This window comes from Protopterus annectens, chromosome 6.part0 (assembly GCF_019279795.1).
Source record: "Protopterus annectens isolate FY-2018-M chromosome 6.part0, PAN1.0, whole genome shotgun sequence".
Classification (NCBI taxonomy): Eukaryota; Metazoa; Chordata; order Ceratodontiformes; family Protopteridae; genus Protopterus; species Protopterus annectens.
This window is the reverse complement of record NC_056737.1, coordinates 489,949,892-489,971,594: the sequence shown is the minus strand read 5'-3', so window position 1 is coordinate 489,971,594 and position 21,703 is coordinate 489,949,892. Positions and strand designations below refer to the sequence as shown.

The window sequence follows — 21,703 nt, the reverse complement described above, 5'->3', positions numbered from 1 at the left end:
CCCCGTTTTCTTTGGCACCAAAAGAACCTGGAGTAAAACCCTGACCCGGTTTGATCTGGGGACGACTGGATAGCTCTTTTTTCTAGCAGCTGTTCGATTTCGATAGCTGCTGCCTCCCTTTGGTCGGGTGGAACATCTGGGAGGCTGCGAGAACTGGGAACTTTGTACAGGGGGATTGTATAACCTCTGGATATCACGCGAAGCACCCAACAGTCTGATGTGATGGACTCCCAAGAAGTTAGGTGCCTCGAGAAACGCCCCCCGACTGCCTCCAGAGACGGACAGCCGGGCAAACCCTTCAGGGCTGCTGCGTGGGTCTCTCAGAGAAAGGTTCTCTGGACCCAAAGTTCCTAGGAGCCCCCCTGCCTCTAGGACGGCGACCTCCCTGTCCTCCTCTGCCATGGGAGGACTGGTTATCCGAAGCAGGTTGGGACTGCTGCGATTTCCGGAACCACATCTTCTTCTGTCCCTTTTGGTTCTTCGAGAAGGACCTCTGGGGAGCTGAGAAGCGGACTCCGACGGCAGACAGCGTCTTCCCGTCCTTTTCGCTCTGGACCAGTGTTTCGCGAACAGTCTTGCCAAACAAGGCAGAACCATCAAAGGGGGCATTCGCAAAAGTCGCCTTGAAGGGCTCTGCGAAATCACAGTGGCGGAGCCAGGCCTGCCGCCTCATGACTAGGCCTGCTCCGCTGGCTCTAGCGACTCCCTCGGTAGCGTGAGAAAGTAGCCGCATAGATGTGTTAGACACCGCTCTAAGAGTGGCCATTCGGGTGGAGTATACCTGCTTATCCTCACCCGACATGGACTCTGGGGGAGAAGCAGCGTATTCTTTAATCAGATCCCGCTGCATCCTGATGACGTGTGCCATGTAGTTCAGCGCTCTCAAAGAGAAGGTTGCTGAACTGAAAACTCGCTTCCCAATGCGATCCATCGAGCGGGACTCCTTGCCCGGAGGATGCATAGAGGGACTCTCCTGGGCCAATTCCCTCTTAGTGGCTGCAGCCATCATCATGGCATCTACTGGGGGGCCTTGCTCCAGTGAGTGCGGTCCGCCGGAGCCGAAAGGATACGGTCAGGACGCTTGGGTACAGGCTCAACGGTGTCCGGATCCTTCCACGCTCTGATGGATATAAGGTCCACCAGAGGGTCGGCAGGAGGGGACACCCAAGAGGTAGATGGGCCCACCTCGAATGCCTCCAAGAACACAGACTCGTCTGAGGAAGCCTTGGGGGCAGACCACCCCCCCCTGATCCTTAACATTTCCATAATGTCTCCAAATGAGACGTCTTCAGGGGTGATCTTGGGAGCCTTCCCCTTCATCCAAGTCTGTGTCTTCGGTAACGGACTCGGGGGAGTCCATGTGCCTCCTTTTGCACTTACGCTTCCGAGGTACTTCATCGGGGGGGCTGTCCGAGGAGTACTCTTCCGCAGCTGGATGTTCCAAGGGAACTACTTGGGACATCGAGGCGGGCTGTCCCTGGGACCGGCTGGTGGGAGCCTGGCCCAATTGCAAGGGAGTGCGGGATGGAGCCGTGGCAGGGACCGGGGGTCCGGACGTCCTCAACAGTGCCCTTTCCACTACGTCGAAGGCCGAGGGGGAGCCAGCTTCTCTAAACCCCGAGAGCCGACCCCCACTCGGATCCGACGCACGGATCGGAGCGGAGCGAAACCGCCGGATCCGAGACCGGTGTGCTCCGACCTGGACGGAGCCGAAGACACACCAGCTCCCTCGGATCCGAGGCTCGGTCCTCGGCTCCGAGAGGTCGGGTCCGAAGTACCCGAAGCACTCAAGGGATGGGACGGATCCGAGGTGCGCCGACCTATCGGATCCGACCCACCCCCGGATCCAACTCTGCCCGGCGCCGACAGCTCCGAACCCATGGTATGGGTCGGAGAAGGAGCCAAAGGCGAAAAAGGTCAAGCCCTCCCGGATGGGGGGGGGGGCTAGGAGCACTCCCATTTGCATTTGGGCCTGGATGAATTTCCTCATCATCCGGTCCATATTTGCTTCACTCATGGAGAATGTGGATCTGGTGGAGGCCACCGAAGCGGACCTAGAGAGCCGCCTTGGGGACCTCGCTGAAGGGCTAGCCTCCTCCTCCTCGGGCCCAGGAGAGAACAGAGGGGAGTGGAGCCGAGGAGGAGGAAAGCTAGAAGGCACAGGGGAGGCCCGCTTAGATGGAGGAGCCGAACTGGAGGTTTCAGCTCTCCGTTTGTGGTGCCTCTCCCTGTGCCTCTCCTTCTCTCTCTCCCTAGAAGACTCTCTCTCCTCCGGCATCTTAGAGGGAGGTTGAGTCCCAGCCGGTGGAGGAGAGCCCACAGCAACTGCTTGCTGAGTAGAAGGGGCAGAAGCCGAAGCGGTATCTGGAGGGAGAAGTCCGCCAGCACCAGCTTCGACCTCCGCTCCCTCAAAGCTCGGGGGTTGAACCCTGCACAAATGGTACAACCAGATGACAGGTGTTCAACCCCAAGATTTCTTGCCACGAGTGTGGCCATCCGCTGGGGACAGCTTATGGCCACACTCGGTACATTTAGAGAATACAGCCTTATGGGCTTCAGACATGTTAAGCCCTAACAGGCCTCAAACAAACACACACACACAAACTACGTAAAACCCGAGAAAAGTTTAAAAGAAAGAGAGGAAAGCCTAACACAATCACTTCTAACTAATTAAATTAAAAAAGTTAAGGTTTTTGAAAATTTTTCTGTCAGAAAAACTTATCTGCACTAGGAGCTCAAGGAATCCGTCGCAACTTGAAAGCGGCAAACGAAATCTGAGGTCAGTCAGGGCTTGGCAAGGGGTTATGGGTAAGAGGGAGGAGCTAGGAGCTCGGAGCCTAAGCTTTTGAAATGCCGGCTCGGATCCGAGCTCGGATCCGATACCCACAGGTTGCAGACAAATGAAGTCTGCCTACTTCAGATTTCAAGGTTTCATAGCCTCTACTATTCTCATGATTCTTTGGCCAGATTTTACATGAGGAAAGTTTAGTGGTTCATCCAAATCTGTTTAGGCCCAACACCCTCACTCCCTTTCATTTCAGATTAAAAGGTTGGGGTTTATGAAAAAGAAGTTACTGTGGTGGGTGAAGCAGTTGTCTCTCGACCCAGGTCTCCCTTTTTCCCTTCTAGTCCTCACCAAGTGTGTAACCACAGATGCATCAGACTCTGCTTGGGGAAAGTGTGTGTGTAAGTCCATGGCCTTGGGAACAAGCAATACAAATTAAAAAACATAAATGTCAAATAAATGATGGCTGTAAGAAATGCTCTCAAATCATTAACCATCTTTGAATTCCAGGCACTCTGCTAGCAATCAGAGACAACATCACAGTTATATGATACATAAATAAATAGTGGAGCCAAGTACTACCCCCTTTGCAGACTACATATGGTAGCCCAGGAACTAGCAACTCAGCACAGTCCCTTTCAGACTACACTGTCAGAGCAAAGCATTACTGTAGACAAGTACAGCAGGACCAGGACAGACATTCATGAATGGAAATTACACCCAGGTGTCTACCAGGAATTGATCTTGTAGGGAAATCCTCAAGTGGATGTGTTTGCCTTGAGCCACAAAAAAAAAAAAAAAAAAAAAAAAAAAAAAACAGTTGTTGAAGTTCTGCTCGAGTATGATGCACACAGACTTGTAAAACAGAAATCTTTTCACTCCTATGGACTACAATTTCCTATGTACTTTTCCAGCATTTCCTCTAACAACCAGGGTTGTTCTAAAAGTTCAGAAGGACTTTCTAAAGACAAAGATAGCCCAGGCAACACTGGCTCTCCTTTCTTTTGAAAACAAAGGGCAATAACCACAAGCTACAATGGACTTAAGGGGTTTGTCTGCTACACCCCAACTATCAGCTTCTTCAATTCACTGCATGCTAGAATTTTAGTAACTTTTAGGCATCTTCTTCCTGATGATGTGCAGTGAATACTAAAGGAGGCAAAAAAAAAAAAAAAACAGCTAATAGAAAATGAGAAGTTATGTACCTACCATAACGTTCCATGTTAGTTGTCTTCTCTCACCTTCTTTCTTGCTGGATGGGACTCGGCACTTGCTAAGCTCGAGAATCACTTTTACCAGCTTGAGGCAGCCCTATATCCCATGATGCAAGGCGGTAATTACCCAGATCTCATTTGGTATCTAGAGGAAAACTGCCCGCAATCTTTCCCCAAAGAAAGCAGAATAATTAGCCTAGAAGATTGTAAGGGGAACCAGGTAACAGAGATCCCGAGCTAACTGGTGTCCGAGGGAGAACAATCTCCTCGAGAAGGGGAAAATCAAGGTCTGTTCAGGCTAGGGGGACAGGAGGGAGGGACGCAAGAAAGAAGGCGAGAGAAGACAACTAACATGGAACGTTATGGTAGGTACATAACTTCTCAATGTTAAGTTGTCAATCTCGCCTTCATTCTTGCTGGATGGGACCGCGTCCCTAGCACCCTTATCCCGGGAGGCTCAATGGAACAGACTCTTGAGAACTGTGGAACCAAAACTTGCCCTGTCCCTGGAGGCCAAATCCAATTTGTAATGAGAAACGAAGGTATGAGGAGTGGCCCAAGTGGCTGCTGCACAAATAGTGTCCAAGGGTAGTCTAGTCTGAAAAGCTGTAGATGTGGCTAGACCTCTGGTAGAATGCGCTTTAGGTTTTGAGATCAGCTGTTTGCCCCTCAGCTGATATATGTCAGAAATGGTGGACGATAGCCATCTGGATAAGGTTACTTTAGAAACAGGAAGACCTTTCCTATTTTCAGCATAGGAAAGAAAAAGCTGATCAGATTTCCTAATTTGCTTTGTTCTGTCCAAATAATATCTGAGTTGGCGATGAACATCTAGGCAATGCAGTTTTTGTTCTGCCCTGTTAGAATGATTGGGAAAAAATACAGGAAGGTCGATGGATTGATTTAAATTTGTTTTAGAAGCAACCTTGGGCAAAAAGGATGGATTGGTTCTTAAGGACACACTATCCTTGTGGAAGACCAAGTAAGGGGGACGAACACAGAGGGCATGTAGTTCTGACACTCTCCTAGCCGAAGTAATAGCAACTAGAAAGAGAGTCTTCCAAGAAAGACATTTTAATGAGCATGTAGCAGCCGGTTCGAAAGGGGGAAGTATCAAGGATGCCAGCACTAGATTTAGGTCCCACTGCGGTGGAGGATCTCTAACAAGGGGCTTAAGGAACACCCCTTTGAGAAAAGCTTTACAAAGTTTGTGAGACATGATATTGTGGTCTGCAAATCCGACATGGAAATTAGAGATTGCTGCCAACTGGACCTTAACTGTGGAAGCAGAAGAACCGGAGCAAAATATTTCAGCAAGAAAGTCCAACACCGATTGAATAGGGGCAGTAAAAGGATCTATGTTCTTAGACTTTGCCCAAAAAGAGAAACGTTTCCACTTACTAGAGTAAATCCTCCTGGTAGAGGACTTTAGAGAAGCTACTAACATATCTCTAACGGGGTTAGAGATTATGGGAAGCCTGGCTAAGGAAGGAAGTGGAGCAACCAAGCAGTGAGGTTGAGGGAACGAATTGATCGGTGCAGTTGACCCGACTGGTGGGTCAGAAGATCTGGAATTTGATCCAGATGCCAAGGCTGCACCATGAGATGGCGATGAAGGAACGGGAACCAAATTTGTCGAGGCCAGTAAGGGGCAATGAGAATCATTTTGGCTCTCAAGACGGTAGCTTTCTGGAGTACTTGAGGTATCAACGGAAAGGGGGGAAAAGCATAAAGAAGTCCCCGGGGCCAATCTTGGGTAAGAGCATCTCTGGGGGGATGGCCCGGAAGTGGAAAGAGAGAGAGAGAGAAGAAGTGTGGGCATTTGCTGTTTTGGGGTGTAGCAAAAAGATCGCAGCATGGGCGGCCCCACTTCTGAAAAATCTCCTCCACTATGGATTGCTTGAGAGACCACTCGTGAGGCATGAGTATAGCTCTGCTCAATCTGTCCGCTATTATGTTGGTTTTCCCGGGGATATGCGTTGCTACCAGAAACCGATGAGAGGAGATCGCCCATTGCCAAAGTCTGAGAGCTTCTCGACACAAGGGATAGGACTTGGTTCAGCCCTGCTTGTTGATGTACCATACCACGGACATGTTGTCCGTGTGAACTGCAATAGTTCCTAAGGGAAGAAAGTCGTTGAGGGCTTGCAACGTTAAAAGCACTGCTCTCATCTCTAGGACATTTATGTGCAGGTGGTATTCGAATGGTTGCCACGTGCCATGAACCATCCTGCCCTGATAATGCCCCCCCCTCCCGATCAGGGAGGCATCCGAAGTGACCATGGCTACCGGGGCCGGGGAGACAAATGGTCTGCCCTGATGGACTAGAGGAGAAGTCGTCCACCAGGATAGATGGCTCTTGCAGGTTTGTGTCACCAGGATCTTGTGATGCATGGGAAGCTGCTGGAAGGACCACTGGGTGAACAACAGCCATTGTAGGAGGCGCATGTAAAAACGGGCCAGAGGGAGAAGTGTGATGGCAGCTGACATGAGGCCCAGCACTTTCAGGACCAACTTGGCTTGTACCCTTTTGCTGGATAGGATGATCCGAATGTGGTTTTGGATATCTAGGATTCTTTGACTTGTTAGGTTTGCTGACATCCGAGAAGTGTCTAGATTTGCGCCTATAAAGGTAATAGATTGGCAGGGCGATAAGGAAGACTTTTGGAAGTTGACCGAAATTCCTAACTGACCGCAGAGACGTAGAGTATAATCTCTGGCTTGGAGAAGATGATGCCTGGTGGTGGCTGAAAGGAGCCAGTCGTCGAGATACGGAAACACCTGGAATCCTTGACGTCTCAGGTGAGCCGTGACCGCTGCCATGCATTTGGTGAACACTCTGGGGGCTGTAGTGAGACCAAAGGGCAGGGCTCTGAATTGAAAATGACTGGTCCCCAGCCGAAAGCGGAGAAACCTTCTGGAGCGTCTGTGGATTTTTATGTGATAGCATGCATCCTGAAGGTCTATGGAGCACATCCAGTTGTCTTTGCCCAGGAAGGGCAAAATCGATTGAAGTGTGACCATCCGAAATCTTGTCTTTTTGACAGACTTGTTCAGTCTGCTGAGGTCTAATATTGGTCTCCAGTCTGCCGTCTTTTTGGAAACCAAAAAGAACCTTGAGTAGATTCCGGACTCTAATTGATCTGTTGGAACTGGCTGGATGGCCCTTTTTGTTAGAAGCTTTGATACCTCTAGCTTCGCAATCTCCCTTAGACCGGGTGGAACGTCTGGAAGGGAACCTTTTTGAGGGAAGGGGCTTTCCTCGAAGGGGATTTTGTAACCCTCGGATATGATCGACTGTACCAATCTGTCTTGAGAGAGGGAAAGCCAGGCTTCTGGGTACAGTGACAATCTTCCCCCGACTGCCTCCAAGGGTGGGCAGTCGGGCAACACCTCAGGGATGCTGGAAGGGCTTGTCAGAGAGAGGCTCTCTGCTGCCCTGGTTCTGCGGACCTCCTCTGCCCCTAGGGCGGCGTCTGTTGTTATTACCCCCTCTGCCTCTGGGGGTAAATTGACCACGTGCGTCAGGCGTGACTCCCTGAGATTTTTGGAACCACATTTCCCCCCCTTCTGACCTTTGGGGTAAGGTCTAGAAGGGGTGGAGAAATGGACTCCTACGGCAGAAAGAGTCTTGCCGTCTTGCTCGCACCTGGTCAATGTGTCCTTCACCTGAGGCCCAAACAAGGTTGTGCCATCAAAGGGAGAATTTGTGAAGGACGCCTTAAAGGAGTCTGCGAAATTGCAAAGCCGCATCCAGGACTGACGTCTGAGAGCCACTCCTGTGCCTGCAGCTCTACTCGCCCCATCGGCTGCATAAGAAATGAGCCACATGGAGGAGTTAGTGATGGAATTTAGGATTCCAAGTTGAGAGGCAATCTTCTCTTGAGCCCCAGCAGCTGACGGATCCTGTACTACCTCACCCAATTCTTTGAGGATGTCTCTTTGAAGTCGGGTGAAGTGACATAAATAATTCAGCGAACGCATAGCAAAGGTCGCTGAGGAAAACATCCGCTTACCATACCTGTCCATGGTCCTAGACTCCTTGTTAGGAGGATGGACTGGTACGGAAGGATCTGCAAGTTCCTTTTTGGTGGCGGCTGCCACCACCATGGCATCAACTGAAACACCTTTCGTAAGAAACTGTTTCTCAGTGGGGGCCGTGATAAATTTAGAAGGCCTCCTGGGGACTGGTTCCACAGAATCAGGAGATGCCCACGCCTTTCAAACTATCACCTCCATGAGGGGGTCGAAAGGCGGAGACACCCAGGAAGTGGAGGGTCGAGATCCAAAAGCCTCCAGGTATACCGACTCATCCTCGGAGGGATTAATGGAAGGCCAGTTTCCCCTCTGTTTTAGGAGTTCTAGGATGTCTGAAAAGAAGACATCCTCAGAAGGGGATCTTGGGGACCCCTCTGACTCATCTAAGTCGGTATCTGATGTCGTAGACTCGGGGGAGTCTAAGTGCTTCCTCTTGCAGGTCCTCTTACGCGGGGGCTCTCCTGAAGGATCAGGAGAAACCTCGGAAGAGGAAGTTCTTCCCAGTGGCGAAACCTGGGGCGATGGATCTCTGGGTCCGGGAGCAAGAGAGTGGGAAGAGACATCTACAGGCACCGTAGAGGGAGGAGCTAAAGGAACCGACTGCTGACTAAGCTCGGGGGCTAGCACACTCCTCATCACCCCGAAGGCTCCCCTCCCAGGGAGGGCCGAGAGACCCCGCTCCGAAGAAACGGGGACCCCCGGCCCCACCGAAAAGGAAGGCTCCGAAGCAGATGTCGGGGCCGAGCTCACCAAGGCCGAAGCCCCGAGAGGGAGAGCGGGGTCGAACAAGGGTCCGATGCCACTCGCCCCCCCACCTGGAACCGACCAGGGAAGCCCGACGACCAGATCCCTCCAAGGACGGTCTCGAGGAGGAGATAGGAGTCGAAGACGACGGAGCCGAAAGGTGTGGTATCGGATCCGAAGCAGCAACAGTCAAGGTACCAATAATCTCCGGCTCCTAGCTCTGAAGGAGAGTCGAAGGAGGAATCTCAGGAGGGTGTGCAATAGCGGTCGTCTGCTGAGACGGGCTATGGAGCATCTGGGCCAATGCCTGTGATTTTAGTAGTCTACTCACCACTCTCTCCAAATCATGGTCTGAGAGCCTGGAAGACCTTGATGATCGGCTCCGATGGCTCCATTCCGAAAGTAAAGGGGAGACCGGAGCAGAGTGGATAGACTCCAATGAAGGAGATCTAGACCTCTTCCTCGACGGAGCCATCGGAGCCGACGAACCTACAGTCCCAGTTGGAGCCGACAGCTTGTCGGCTCCGAGCTGAGGTAGAGAGGTCTCGGCTCCAGCTGAAGCCGAAACATGCTTCGAAGCTAGGGTATCAGCTCCAGTCGGAGCCGACACGGGTGCCGAAGCCAGGGTATCGGTCCCGATCGGCGCCGATACAGAAAAATCCAAGGAGGAAAGATCGGCTCCAGAAGGAGCCAATATCGACTCTGGAGGAGTCGGAACCAAGGCCACAGACTTGGACACCGAAGTCTGGGTCTTGGGTGGCTTAGAGGGCTTCCCAGAACCGACCTTAGCCGGGGAGCTCTCAGGCTTAAGGAGACCCCTGAGGATCAACTTATTTCTACGCTCCTGCAGGACTCCCTGGCTGAAAGAATGACAAAAAGCACAGGAGTCCTGCAGGTTGTAGGGGTCCCAGGCAATAAATACAAGAAGTGTGACTGTCTGTCAGAGACATCTTCTGACAGCACGAGTCACACTTCTTAAAACCTGAGACCCTAGTGTCTTTTGACATGACCTAGTAGGACACTAACACACTCAGTCCTTAATTACTCTAATTAAGGTAAGCACAGACACACCTACACAAAAAATCCTGACAGGAAAAGTTGGATGGGAAGGCCTAAGGCCTGACTGACAGAAAAATTATAAAAAGGGGTCGAGGAACTAACGGGAATAGGGTCTAAGTGAATCGGGAACAACTAACTAACAGGAAGTAAAAATTTTTAAAACTATGGTGTTTTGAGTCTCTGAAAATGTAAATAAAGTTCACTTACCAGGAGCTGGTAAAAAAGGTGACCTCATGAGCGAAGCGGCAAACGAGATCTGGGTAATTACCGCCTTGCATCATGGGATATAGGGCTGCCTCGAGCTGGTAAAAGTGATTCTCGAGCTTAGCAAGTGCCGAGTCAGAGCCGAGGATCGGCTCCGAACCCATCCAGCAAGAATGAAGGCGAGATTGACAACTTAACATTCATGGTTAAGTAGACAAGATTTTTCAGTTGGTCAATAAAAACCAGGATAATTTCAAGGATCTGTTTCTTTGATTCTACAGCATTTACATGAGTTATCCTCTGGTCTTTCTTACACTTCTGTTAAGGTTCAACGTCTTGGCCAGCTCTGATTTCCTGCCCTGTGGTCTTCCACTTTTTGACTAGCCACAAGTGAAAATTTCTGAAAGGGGTTTTACACATCTGTCCACCAATAAGGCTGGTGGCTCCTTTGTGGGATCTTAATTTTGTGCTGGAAAACTTGCACTGCTTCCTTCTGAACCTGCTCAAGATACTTATTTTGAAGTTTTTATCTTGGAACAGTTTACTCAATGCACTGACTTCTACAAAAAGAAGAAGAAGATCGGAGTTGCAAGCTCTTATGGTGAGTCATCCCTAACTCATTTTTCAAAATAATGAGGTAATTTTGAGAACAAATCCTTTTCTAAGGTTGTTTCAGAGTTTAGATTGAGCAAGGCAGTTCATCTCCCTGTTTTTTTTTCAGATCCTAAAAATGAAGGAGAGAAACTTTCATACACACTGGATTTCCACAAGCAACTCAGATACTACAATGACGAGAGAAAAATCTTCATGACAACTTATCAACTGTTTGTCCCCTTTTCTTATCTTCACTGGAAATAATGTGCGTCAAAACAGACAATTTCTAAATGGTTACCTCATATTATTATTTTTTATTACTTCATTATAACCCTCCTCAAACAACCTTACTACTATAATACAAACACTCCTCACGTGCTTATTTTGCAACTTCACCCCCAACTTCCACCTAATATTTAGCATCAATCTCAACAACCTTTCTCCCTCCAATACAGCTTTGCACTATTATCCAGACATACTCAGACCTTCTCCAACAGTAACTATCCACCATTTTGCATTTCAACTTGCACTTTCCCCATATAAACTCTCATTACTACTTATTTTAATTATATCCTCATACTCTATCCTTTTAAGCCCATCTATTTCTCAGATTTCAGAAACATAAGAGAAGTTATCAGGACAACTTCTCTATCTTTTGTCACTGAAAATCCTTCCTTCCTACCTACCATCTATCAACTTTCAGACTCTACCACTACTATCTTACAGCCTGCAAATTCTTGTTTCCCACTTCTCCACTATCTACCATCAATAAAATACATCCTTTTAACTTGATCATCCTACTCCTCAGCTTCTCCTCCTCCTAAGTCATCTCCATTTCATCATGACTCAATATCATCTCTCAAATTCTGTCCCGACCACATAGCCATACTTCCTCCCTAAACTCTCCATACATTGCACCAAACCTGTTGGATGGCATTCCTCACATTTATCCCAAATACAGACCAACTCCATTTCAGCTCAAATCAAAATTAAGTGGAAAAATACCCCCCGCAAAAAAAAGAAATAAGAATCAATAATACCCCAATATACTAAAATCCTCCAAAGAGGAGACATCCACCCTAATCCTGGCCCCACCTATCACAACCAAAATTAAGACAATTCTCTTCCACACACTACTCTAACCCCACACCACAATAATCAACCCCAGCCCCAGTAATCTAATTTTTGCCACCATAAATATCAGAAGCATAAGAAATAAAACTACTGAAATATATACCTGGATTACACAACCCAATCCTGATATTCTCACTATAAATGAAACTTGGCTTATACCCAGCATAGATGACACTGAAATTACAACCCCATAATGACCATATAAAGAGGAAAGGTAGTGGCATTGCTTTAATATTTCTCACAAACTACATTTCCTCCTCCAAAAAATTCATGCTAATGCAAGATCCGTTATTCAAGTAACTTTCAAGGAACAATATTTAAAATCTGTCCCTGATTTTGGCCTTTACCACATCCCCATTATTTCTGGCTTTGCCCAGAGTTCATGTGCTAGGTGTCTGAATGGAATACTTAGCACTCCCCTATTTTCTTTGTTCTGCATGCATTACGTTATCCATCCCTCAAAGGGAAGGCAGTCTCTACTTTGCAGTCCAAACTTTTGCTTGCCTTCAACCTTCTTATGAATTTCCCCTCACTAGTTATTTGCTGCCAGTACAGTCATTGCTTTGCTAATTTTCTCTAATAAATTCCCTCCCCTCTTGCCTATTTCTTATATTCCTACATGCAGTCATCCCTGTAGGTAAAATTGCCTTTCTCCATTCTCATTTTGTCTTTTTAGAACATTTCCTGCTACCTTATACATATAAATTGGCTAACAAGGCATGCAGTTGGTTACAACTAGTGGTTGTTGTTAAGCCACCCTAAGACACCCACACCTTCCAGAATGAATTTTCCTTAGCAAACTTTTGGTGTGACGAAAAACAGCCTCAAAATAAATACTAAAGTGTGGCAAAATCACTTCTGGTAGACAACTCCTTTCCTCCCTTTATCATACACTCTACAGACAACATATTTAAACAAAATGAAAAAAAAAAGGTTAAAGACCTAGGTAGCGGTGCTGACAGCTCCCCCTCTTTTGGGTATCACGTAACATTCATCATCAGGAAATACTTTTATTTAGTCCAACTAAATGCCACAGGAATTTCTTCAAGGTCTAAAAAGGTAATCCTTCACTTAAACTCCGGATTGACCAGGCCAGTTATGCAGTATAAAGCCCCTTTGTCATGTATCTCACTAAGCTCATCAAATTAGAAACATATCAAAGGTTCCTAACCAAAAGTATCATAGACCTAAAGTCTCTGTGCTACCAAGAGAGGACAGAACCTATATCCCTTTATTCAGTATCTTCTAGACATCTGAAGGGGAAACCTCTTATCATGCTTACTGTGCCATTAAGGACACGATTGTCCTGAACCCCCTGTTTCTCCACATCCCCATTACCAACACCAATACTAGAATCAGAGAGCTAAATTTTCACCAACAGTTAAAACACTATGGAGGAACTTATGTATAACCCATCACCTCCCAAACCTCTGGAATATAAATGTCCTGCAAGTTAAGCAGGGTAACTCACTATCTTCCTTTAAACACAATCTAGATGACTATACCAGTATCTACAAATTTTCTACAGGACTGACCAGCATCACTCTACTGGAGAAAGCAGGTACTGACTAAATGAGGGTACTAGCAAAAAAAATCTACTTAAGAGCATTTTTTACTGAATCTACCTAGAAAAACAATTGGTTAGGTGACTTACCATCACATATTATGAACAGAATACATTTAAGAAATTCTTCTCAGTCTCTAAATGCGGAATATTTTATATATGTGTGTGTGTGTGTGTGTGTGTGTGTGTGTGTATATATATATATATATATATATATATATATATATATATATTTATATTTATATATATATATATATATTTACATATACACACACACACACATATATATATATATATATATAGTTCCCCTTTACAATCCCGAAAAACTGAAAGTTCGAATTTCAGTATCTCGGGACCGTAAAGGCAAAAATGAAAAATGTCAAAAGTGCATAAGCGCGAATTCGAATATCTCGTATCCGCGCTTATGCAGTGCAGCAACGGGATGGAAAGTGTTTGGCTGGGATGTTTTACAGAAGTGAAGGTAAGTGAGTGTATGTATTGTAAGTTGTGCGTGTCGGTTAGGGTAGGGAGGTGAAAGTATGAGGGTGAGTGTTGGATGTGTTTGTGTATGTGTGATGTGTGCCTGTGTGTGAGGGAGTGTGGAATGTCTGCGTGTGAGTAATGCATTTCTTTACTGTTAGTGCTATCTCGGAGTTGGTATATATAAGTAGGGGGTGTGAGGGGTGCAGGGGGGCTTACCCCCCTGTGTAGATGTAGTGTAGGATTGTGTAGTTTGTGTGTTGAATGGTGTGCGTGTTGTATGGTGTACGGTTTGTGAATGTTCGGGATTGTATTTTTCATGTTTGTGTGTTTCGGGATTGCGGGCTGTTCGACTTTATAGTTTTGAGATACTGAAATTTGAGCTTTCAGTATTTCAAGATTATAAAGGGGGATTATATATATATATATATATATATATATATATATATATATATACACACACACACACACGCATATATTCTTTTCATTTTTATATCGAATTTTATTTATTATACGTTTGACTGCACTGTATTTTATACATATCTTAGCTTGCATTTTATATATATTTCTTACCTCTGTCTTCTTTAACTGGATCTTTAATCTTATCCTATCTACCTTCAAATCTTACCATTATGTTCCTAATTTTGCTGTGCACTCAATTTCTATATAATACTGCTGATTGAAAGACCTTGATGTATTTATAGTCCGCTCTTTGAGCTTGGGTAGTGGGTGAAAAGGGTCAATAGACCAGTTCACTTACCTGGTGAACATATAGTAAGCAAATAAATAAATGAATAAAGTGAGACAGGTCATGAGACTCTGTGGCCATGAAAATATCTGTGAATCTATGACTCTACAATATTTTATACAGTTGATGTTACTCTCTTTAATGGCCTGCATCCAAAATCCTACTCCTTGTTTCTGGAGCTCCCCTTTTGTTTCATCATTCCTTTCTACTTCCATTTATAAACTTCTGTTTGTGTTTATATATGTGCAAATGCTTTGGAAGCTTGAACTGCCAAATCTTCGAACTTCATATGGTCGAGACCATAACACCAAAGTTTTAAAAGTTTGAAACTTCAATTAAAAATAAATAAATATTTTTTTTTTACCCTCTGCACCCCTCACACCCTCTGCTAATTAAATATACCAACTCCAAGATCACACTACAGTGAAAAGAACAATAAATTTCAATTTCTGCACTGTACGTCAATCTCCATTTAAACCATTTGAAGTTTCCCAACTTTGATCTTATGGTCTTGACAACAAGAAGTTTGAAGTTTTGAAACTTCGAGCTTCCAAAGTAGACGTCTACAGATAGATAGATACACACACACACACACATATATATATATACATATATATATATATATATATATATATATATATATATATACACACACACACACATACACACACAAAATGAAAAAAATATATTTATGTATATATATATATATATATATATATGTGTGTGTGTGTGTGTGTGTGTGTATATATACACACACATATATATATATATATATATATATATATATATATACACACACACACACACACATGCACACACGAGCTTTAACGCATTGCTCTAAATTATCCCTTTAAATCAGTTAATCATAAACCACCTTGCTCTGTAGGGAAAATCAGGTTATTCCACTTAACTCTGGCCCTCTTCCAATCCTTGATAAATTTATTCAACTGTCATCCACAGCTTCTCCCTTGGTTGATAAAAATATACCTGACCTGTATATAAAGCTAAAGGGACTAAAAACATCTTCACTGCTGTATCTTACAATCCATATCCATTTTAATACAGCTTCCAGCTTCTCCATTTTTTGTAAAATAATTTTAGTCATTTCCCACATATCTTTCTCTCTCAAAATTGAATCCTTTTTAAGCCATAAAACTAAACACTTCATCTTGTCATGTCCTCTTAAATATGGATATTGTTGAGCCTTTGTTTTGCTGTCATTTATTTTATATCCTGAAAAGATGAAATTACCTCAAGTTTTTTACAATGCTAAAATGTTCTTTTCTGGATTTATCAAGTAGAAAATATCATCATCTGCAAATAAAGCTAACATTTATTGCCATATCAATTATATCCTTGAATTAGTAAACCCCTTACTTTCTTTGGTAATGGTTATAAATATAAAACAAATAGCCTGAAAAGAGGACACTCCTGCCTAGCTCCTCTGGTCAAAACATTGTTATTTTATTGAACATTTCAAAACTGCATTCCCATGTTATAACTTGCTCTGACAACTTTCTTAGAGGCATAGCTATCTCAAACACATGGGATACAATCTTTGCAAAATACCATATCATTCCAGAAACCTTTTTGTGAGTTGCTTTTCCTCTGACCTCAAAATTAGGTACAAGTACCTTTACTTGTATATGCCATTTTCCTAGCAAGCTTCCTAAACCTGCAAATAAACTGACACAGTCTTGCTGGATTGTAGCTGCTATGGCTTTGTACTGTATCCCAGACATCTGAGTAACTTTGCAATTCTCATCTCAGGTGGTCTTGACTTTTCCACTTTTTTTTTTTAATACCATTTTTAGTGTCTCACAAGTTACACAGTGCAACTGTTTGAAAAAAAAAGGATGACCTTTTTGCTTGGCACTTGCCTATCATCAGTTTTTCACCTTATGATATTACCCACTTGCCAGAAAAGGTTTTGTTTTATTTATTTTGCTAACCAGGCAAGTGAATTGTTACAATGACCCTTTTAGTCATTACAAGGATCAACAGACAAAGATAGTAGTCAGAACTGCTGTGTAAAATACAATACGCAAGAAACAGAATTTCCAGCAAAATATATGTACAGTGCACACAAGTCTGGTACATAATAATCATAACATTTATGAAAAGAAAGCGGTGAATTTAACTCTTGGCACAAGTATTACAACCTTTTGAGTTACTTATTAATATTTTGATAACAAGACTAGAATTACGTTATACTTAATTTTGCCACAATAATTACTTTTGTAAAACAAACAATACAAGTAACATTCTCTTCAAAACCAATACAACAATGTTGTACATTTTCATTCTGTTCATATTATAATTATGAATTTGTGCTCCTGTCAGTAAAGCTACTGTGTAGCTGTGGTTTAACAGTGCGCATGCTGCTCCACCTTCAAACTAGTCTAACCCCAGCTGTTTAAAAGCATTTTAACAAGTTATTACATTGTTGTGTGTGTCAAGTACAAATTACATACTCCGTCCATTAATTCTCAAGGTTTCTTTGTAGCAGTCAGACTTGCTCCTCCGTCTCACTGCTTCAGATGCATTTTCAGCAGTCTCAGCAAACAGTTTCTCTTCATATGTTTTGTTCAGTAGAATGCATATTCTTTTGAACACACCCGTTTTTGATTTTACCCATTTTAGGGGACTGTCTTTTAAGCACAGGTTCTGCAAGATTAACTGGTTAGTACTTCCAGTCATCTTATGTTGTTGTGATGACAGCCGCACCTAATGCAGGCTTGATTTAAGTGTGGGTCCTTATTCTCAAATGCCTCTCCTTTCCATATTCATCACTCGTACAATACATCCTGCTTTTACTTCGCATTTTTGCCTTATCTGACTTGCATTTTACTGTGTACATGTTTTTCCTCAATTCTTTTAACTACTTGCTAGTAATGCAAGTTGCTGTACACAGAGCTATAGCTTTTGATTATGTCAGATCTGGTTCACTTGAAGTCTGCCTCTTTGCCATTATTTCAAATACCACATATTATTTTCTCTCATTAGAGAATCATGCAGTACACCAAACTCACTGTCTTTGACTCTGACCTTCAATTCAGTAACATATGCATCTATGGTCTCTATAGTACCTTATGCTTTTGCAAAATCGCATGTCGGACAAAAGGCAGACTTTTCTAGGCTGGCAGTAACTCTTGAATTTCTCTTTTAAGTACTGATATTTCTTTCTCCTCAAAAAAACAAAAAAACGTTACTTTTATGGCTTTTACCCCTACAAAAAACTGGGATGCAGTCCTTCAGACATTCCAGCTAAACCCCTTGCAGTGAGGAAGAAATTAAATTTCCAAATCCAGAGCTTCCAATTTTCAGTCAAATTTTGTTGAAGCACAAGACTTCCAAGGCAGGTACAATTGAAACATTTTGTTTTTCTGCTTTAACTATAGTTTTGCAGTGCAAGACACAGAGCTTCTTAAAATATTTCATCACTGCTGCAGATGTATTGCTTAAATTCTGTCAAATAACTTATCTCTAACACCGTTTTATGTTAGAAGGCTTAACAAGCATGCAACAGCAGAAAATGTTGTTTAACCTTCAACATGGTCTACATTCCAACTGAATTCTAGAGAACGTCTGTGCACAAACATGACAAATTATTGTAAGTAGTTCATTGGCCTTACAGGTGTGCACACATATATAATAATGATTATATTGGTATTTTTTAAGGTTCAGTTAATAAAGCAAGGCCATATTTGCTACTTCTCCTCAGTTGTGGCACCAATGTTAGAGCTTTAGCAATGGACAGCCCCTGTGAGGATGAATAGCCTGTACAAGTGAAATGCAGTTGCTTACATTTATATCAATATCTACAAAAAGTTAAGAAGACTCCTTAGTCCAAGGCAGTAGCCCATCCAAGTGTATGCACAGTGATAAGAATTATAGTCAAAGAAAATGAGGACAGATGCAAATGCAGTCATTCTGCTATCTGAAATCTTTTGCAGTGGTAAAAAGGATGTAAATTAGTACATGAAGTTGCTTATTTTTCAAGAATCTGCAGTGACAAACATTTCCTTTAAACTCAAAAAAGCAGTAACAATAATTTCCATAAGATGCAATTTTATTCTGACTAAACAAATAAGTTTCCTATCACACATATTAAACTATCAGTGCACATTTGTTGCTGTTCTACTAGTACCTGTAAAGAAGTATGTTCACACACTCTTGGTACTTTTTGAAGAGGAGGAAAAGATTGGTGGGCAATGCTAAGTAACTGCAGAGTGCTTCAAAATGTCCTTCTGAAGATGCTAGAAGACGAAAAAAAGACAATCATTTTGTTTCTTCACATTAAAATAATAATGCAGACATTTCTAAGAGATGGCAAGGTCAAATATAAAAGGAGCTACTTCAGATTATTGAACTTCAAGGAAGAATTTAAACTTAGGTCAAATTAACAGACACCAGTTCTGTAAGAGAATAAAAATGTTTTAGCACAGCTGATGTGCGACACATGTATACATAAACTTCAGAAGTTGTCACACTAGGCTTTCCTAGTAATAGTCATTAATACGCTACTTTATGGCAATGTAGTTACTCAGAAATTTGAACCCTGATGCCAGCTAAAGTGAAGTCAAAGCAGAAGCCAAAAATCTTGCAATACAAGCAGCACAAACAGACTGGTTTCAGAATCAGCATTTTTAATCTAAACTACAAACAGCAAATGAAACATATAATACAAACATCAAACAGCACATGCAATTCAAATTCCATTCTGTTAAGCTGCAGTGGTGGTGCTGCGGTAGTGTTGTCGCCTCACAGTAAGACGTCTTGCTCGATTCTCAGCTAAAGCGTCTTGTGTGTGGAGACATGCGTAAATGGGCGTACCTTCATTGAAGGTTGTGTGTCAGGCCTGGCAAGTCGGTACGTAAAAATCTACTGCCAGTCATTAGTGGACTGGAGTTCCGCTGTGGCGACCCCTAACTGGGAAAAGCCGAAAGAAAGATACCTCTCCATTTAAAATTACTTCAGAACGATAACCCACTATGGTATCCTTTAAAACTTGCATAAAGAGCCAAACTGACAAAACCTTTCGGACAGGTAAAGCGTTCCTTATGCATATGTCTTCATATATAACTACTTGAGTTTTAGACAACTGACAATTTACTATGTATAACATATCTGCTGTCACTTAAGACTTACTAGGACTACAGAGAAATAGTGCTAAAACTAAGTACTGATCCAACAGCTTTAATTTTAGAATGCACTTGACAAAGTTGTAGAATCATCTTCCATTTTCAAAGCTAGTCACGGATTTTTTTTTCCAAAGAGCTAGTTTTCAGGTTAATAACTGACTGAATATATATATATATATATATATATATATATATATATATATATATATATATATATATATATATATATAAAAATCTATAGAGTGTTTTATAAACTTTAATAACTTTAGGTGCAAGCACCAGGAATAACATGCACCTTAGCATGACTAACCTTAGTTCAAACATACATAATGCTTGTACAAGCAGAAACTGATTTGGATCAGTGACACCTGTTCAGAGGGATGCATACATTTCTCTGTTTATTATGTGTGTGTTACATACATATGGGGACAGTTATACTGAACTAAATGGAAAAACGTGGTACAAGCTCAAACAAAGACATGAACCTGTAACTGTGTAAAAGTCTTAGTGAAGTGTTACAATGAATGCATAAGGTGCTATCAGGAAGAATTAACAGAAGTGATATGCACTATAAGAGAACATTTTCTCTAGATCCAATAGTCTTTGAAATTTGTACCATCACAAATATAGTCTTTCTAGCCCTTCAGCTAACTGACCAACTACTCTTGTCAATTTTGATATGGACTATAAAACAGCCTTACAGGCATATAAAAAACCTGAATACTACTTACTGACCATATTACAAAATGTAGGCTACAACTGGCCATGGTGCATGTGATGCATTTGGCTAGAAATGAACATATATGTTTGATAAAAAGAGGACTTTTGGTGAGTGTATCTATTGTGCCATGGTTTAATTTTTAACATCTCAGCAAACTTGTGAGTTGTCATCTGCTGAACATCCAGCTCTTCCAATGACTATTACATTTAAATCTGTAGGTCTCTGCTTTATACTTGAGCTGTAACTGCCTACCTTAGTCTCTCCTACACATTCCCAGGCTGAATAAGTTTGCCAGTGTCCACCTAGTAAATAATACATTTTCTCCACTGCTTTCTCCCCATATTTTCCTATCCTGCCTACTATTATAATAACTTATGTGACACTGCCAGCCCAGCTATCTGGAATTTTGTAAATAATTCTGTCATTTGTGAATATTGATATGATTTATATAGAACTGTATGTTATGTACTGAGCTTCAAAAATGTAACCACAGCATACCCTGTTGGAACATATTAAATTAACTTGCAAAATTTAAGAATAGTTCAGGTTAAGTTAATTTATAGCTGGGCCATAAACAAAAGTTGTTATCTCTCAATTTCAGTTCAGTAGCAGACACAATGTCTAGAGCCAAGAGTTTTTCTAGTGTCTTGAAAGACAAGTAATTACTAGGCATAAAATGTAAAAAGTTTTACTGTTTTATGACATTCAAGTCCTGCAAACATCTGAGAGATATGTATTTTTAACACAGCGTTGTTAAATTTTGTTAAGTTACTATTTAGCCTGGGAACTGAAGTCAAGTGGCAAAGAGTGATGTCATCCAAGCTGGCCCAGCAGTAATGCTTGATATTGATTTAAGAACTCTCTGAGAGAGTGCACTATGCATTTTGTATTTTGTCTTGGACCTAGGAAGAACATCCACTCATCATCAACATCTGAACTTGCCTGTTGGTAAGATTCAGGGCATAGTATCTCTTTTAGATATAGATAGGAATATAGTAAAGATTTGTTTAGATGTTTTCTGTATTTATTTGAGACTGCCCTGCAATGTTGTTTTAAAATATTTCCTGTGATTTTGAACTCTAAAGTAACCGTGTTGATTGACTGACTATTGTCTTATTCTTTTATTTATTATTACATATATTTAAACCCATATTTGTGGCTATTTGTGACACATTTTAGCTCTTAGAGTACTTGCCTATGTAATTGGTGACACTGTACAGGCCACTCCTAAATAGCCTTTCAAGTCTTGGTCAAAACTACCATTTGGATTAATA

At 42.8% G+C, this 21,703-nt stretch overlaps 1 protein-coding gene across 1 annotated transcript in view; it reads right to left on the bottom strand.

The window, feature by feature from the left end:
- Positions 1 to 21,703, bottom strand: part of UBR1 (ubiquitin protein ligase E3 component n-recognin 1) — a gene marked incomplete in the record, with an annotated part of 4,571,807 nt that overhangs the window by 592,701 nt on the left and 3,957,403 nt on the right. Inside the window, 1 exon segment of the mRNA XM_044074213.1 lies at positions 18,715 to 18,823. Coding sequence (XP_043930148.1) covers positions 18,715 to 18,823 — 109 coding nt within the window.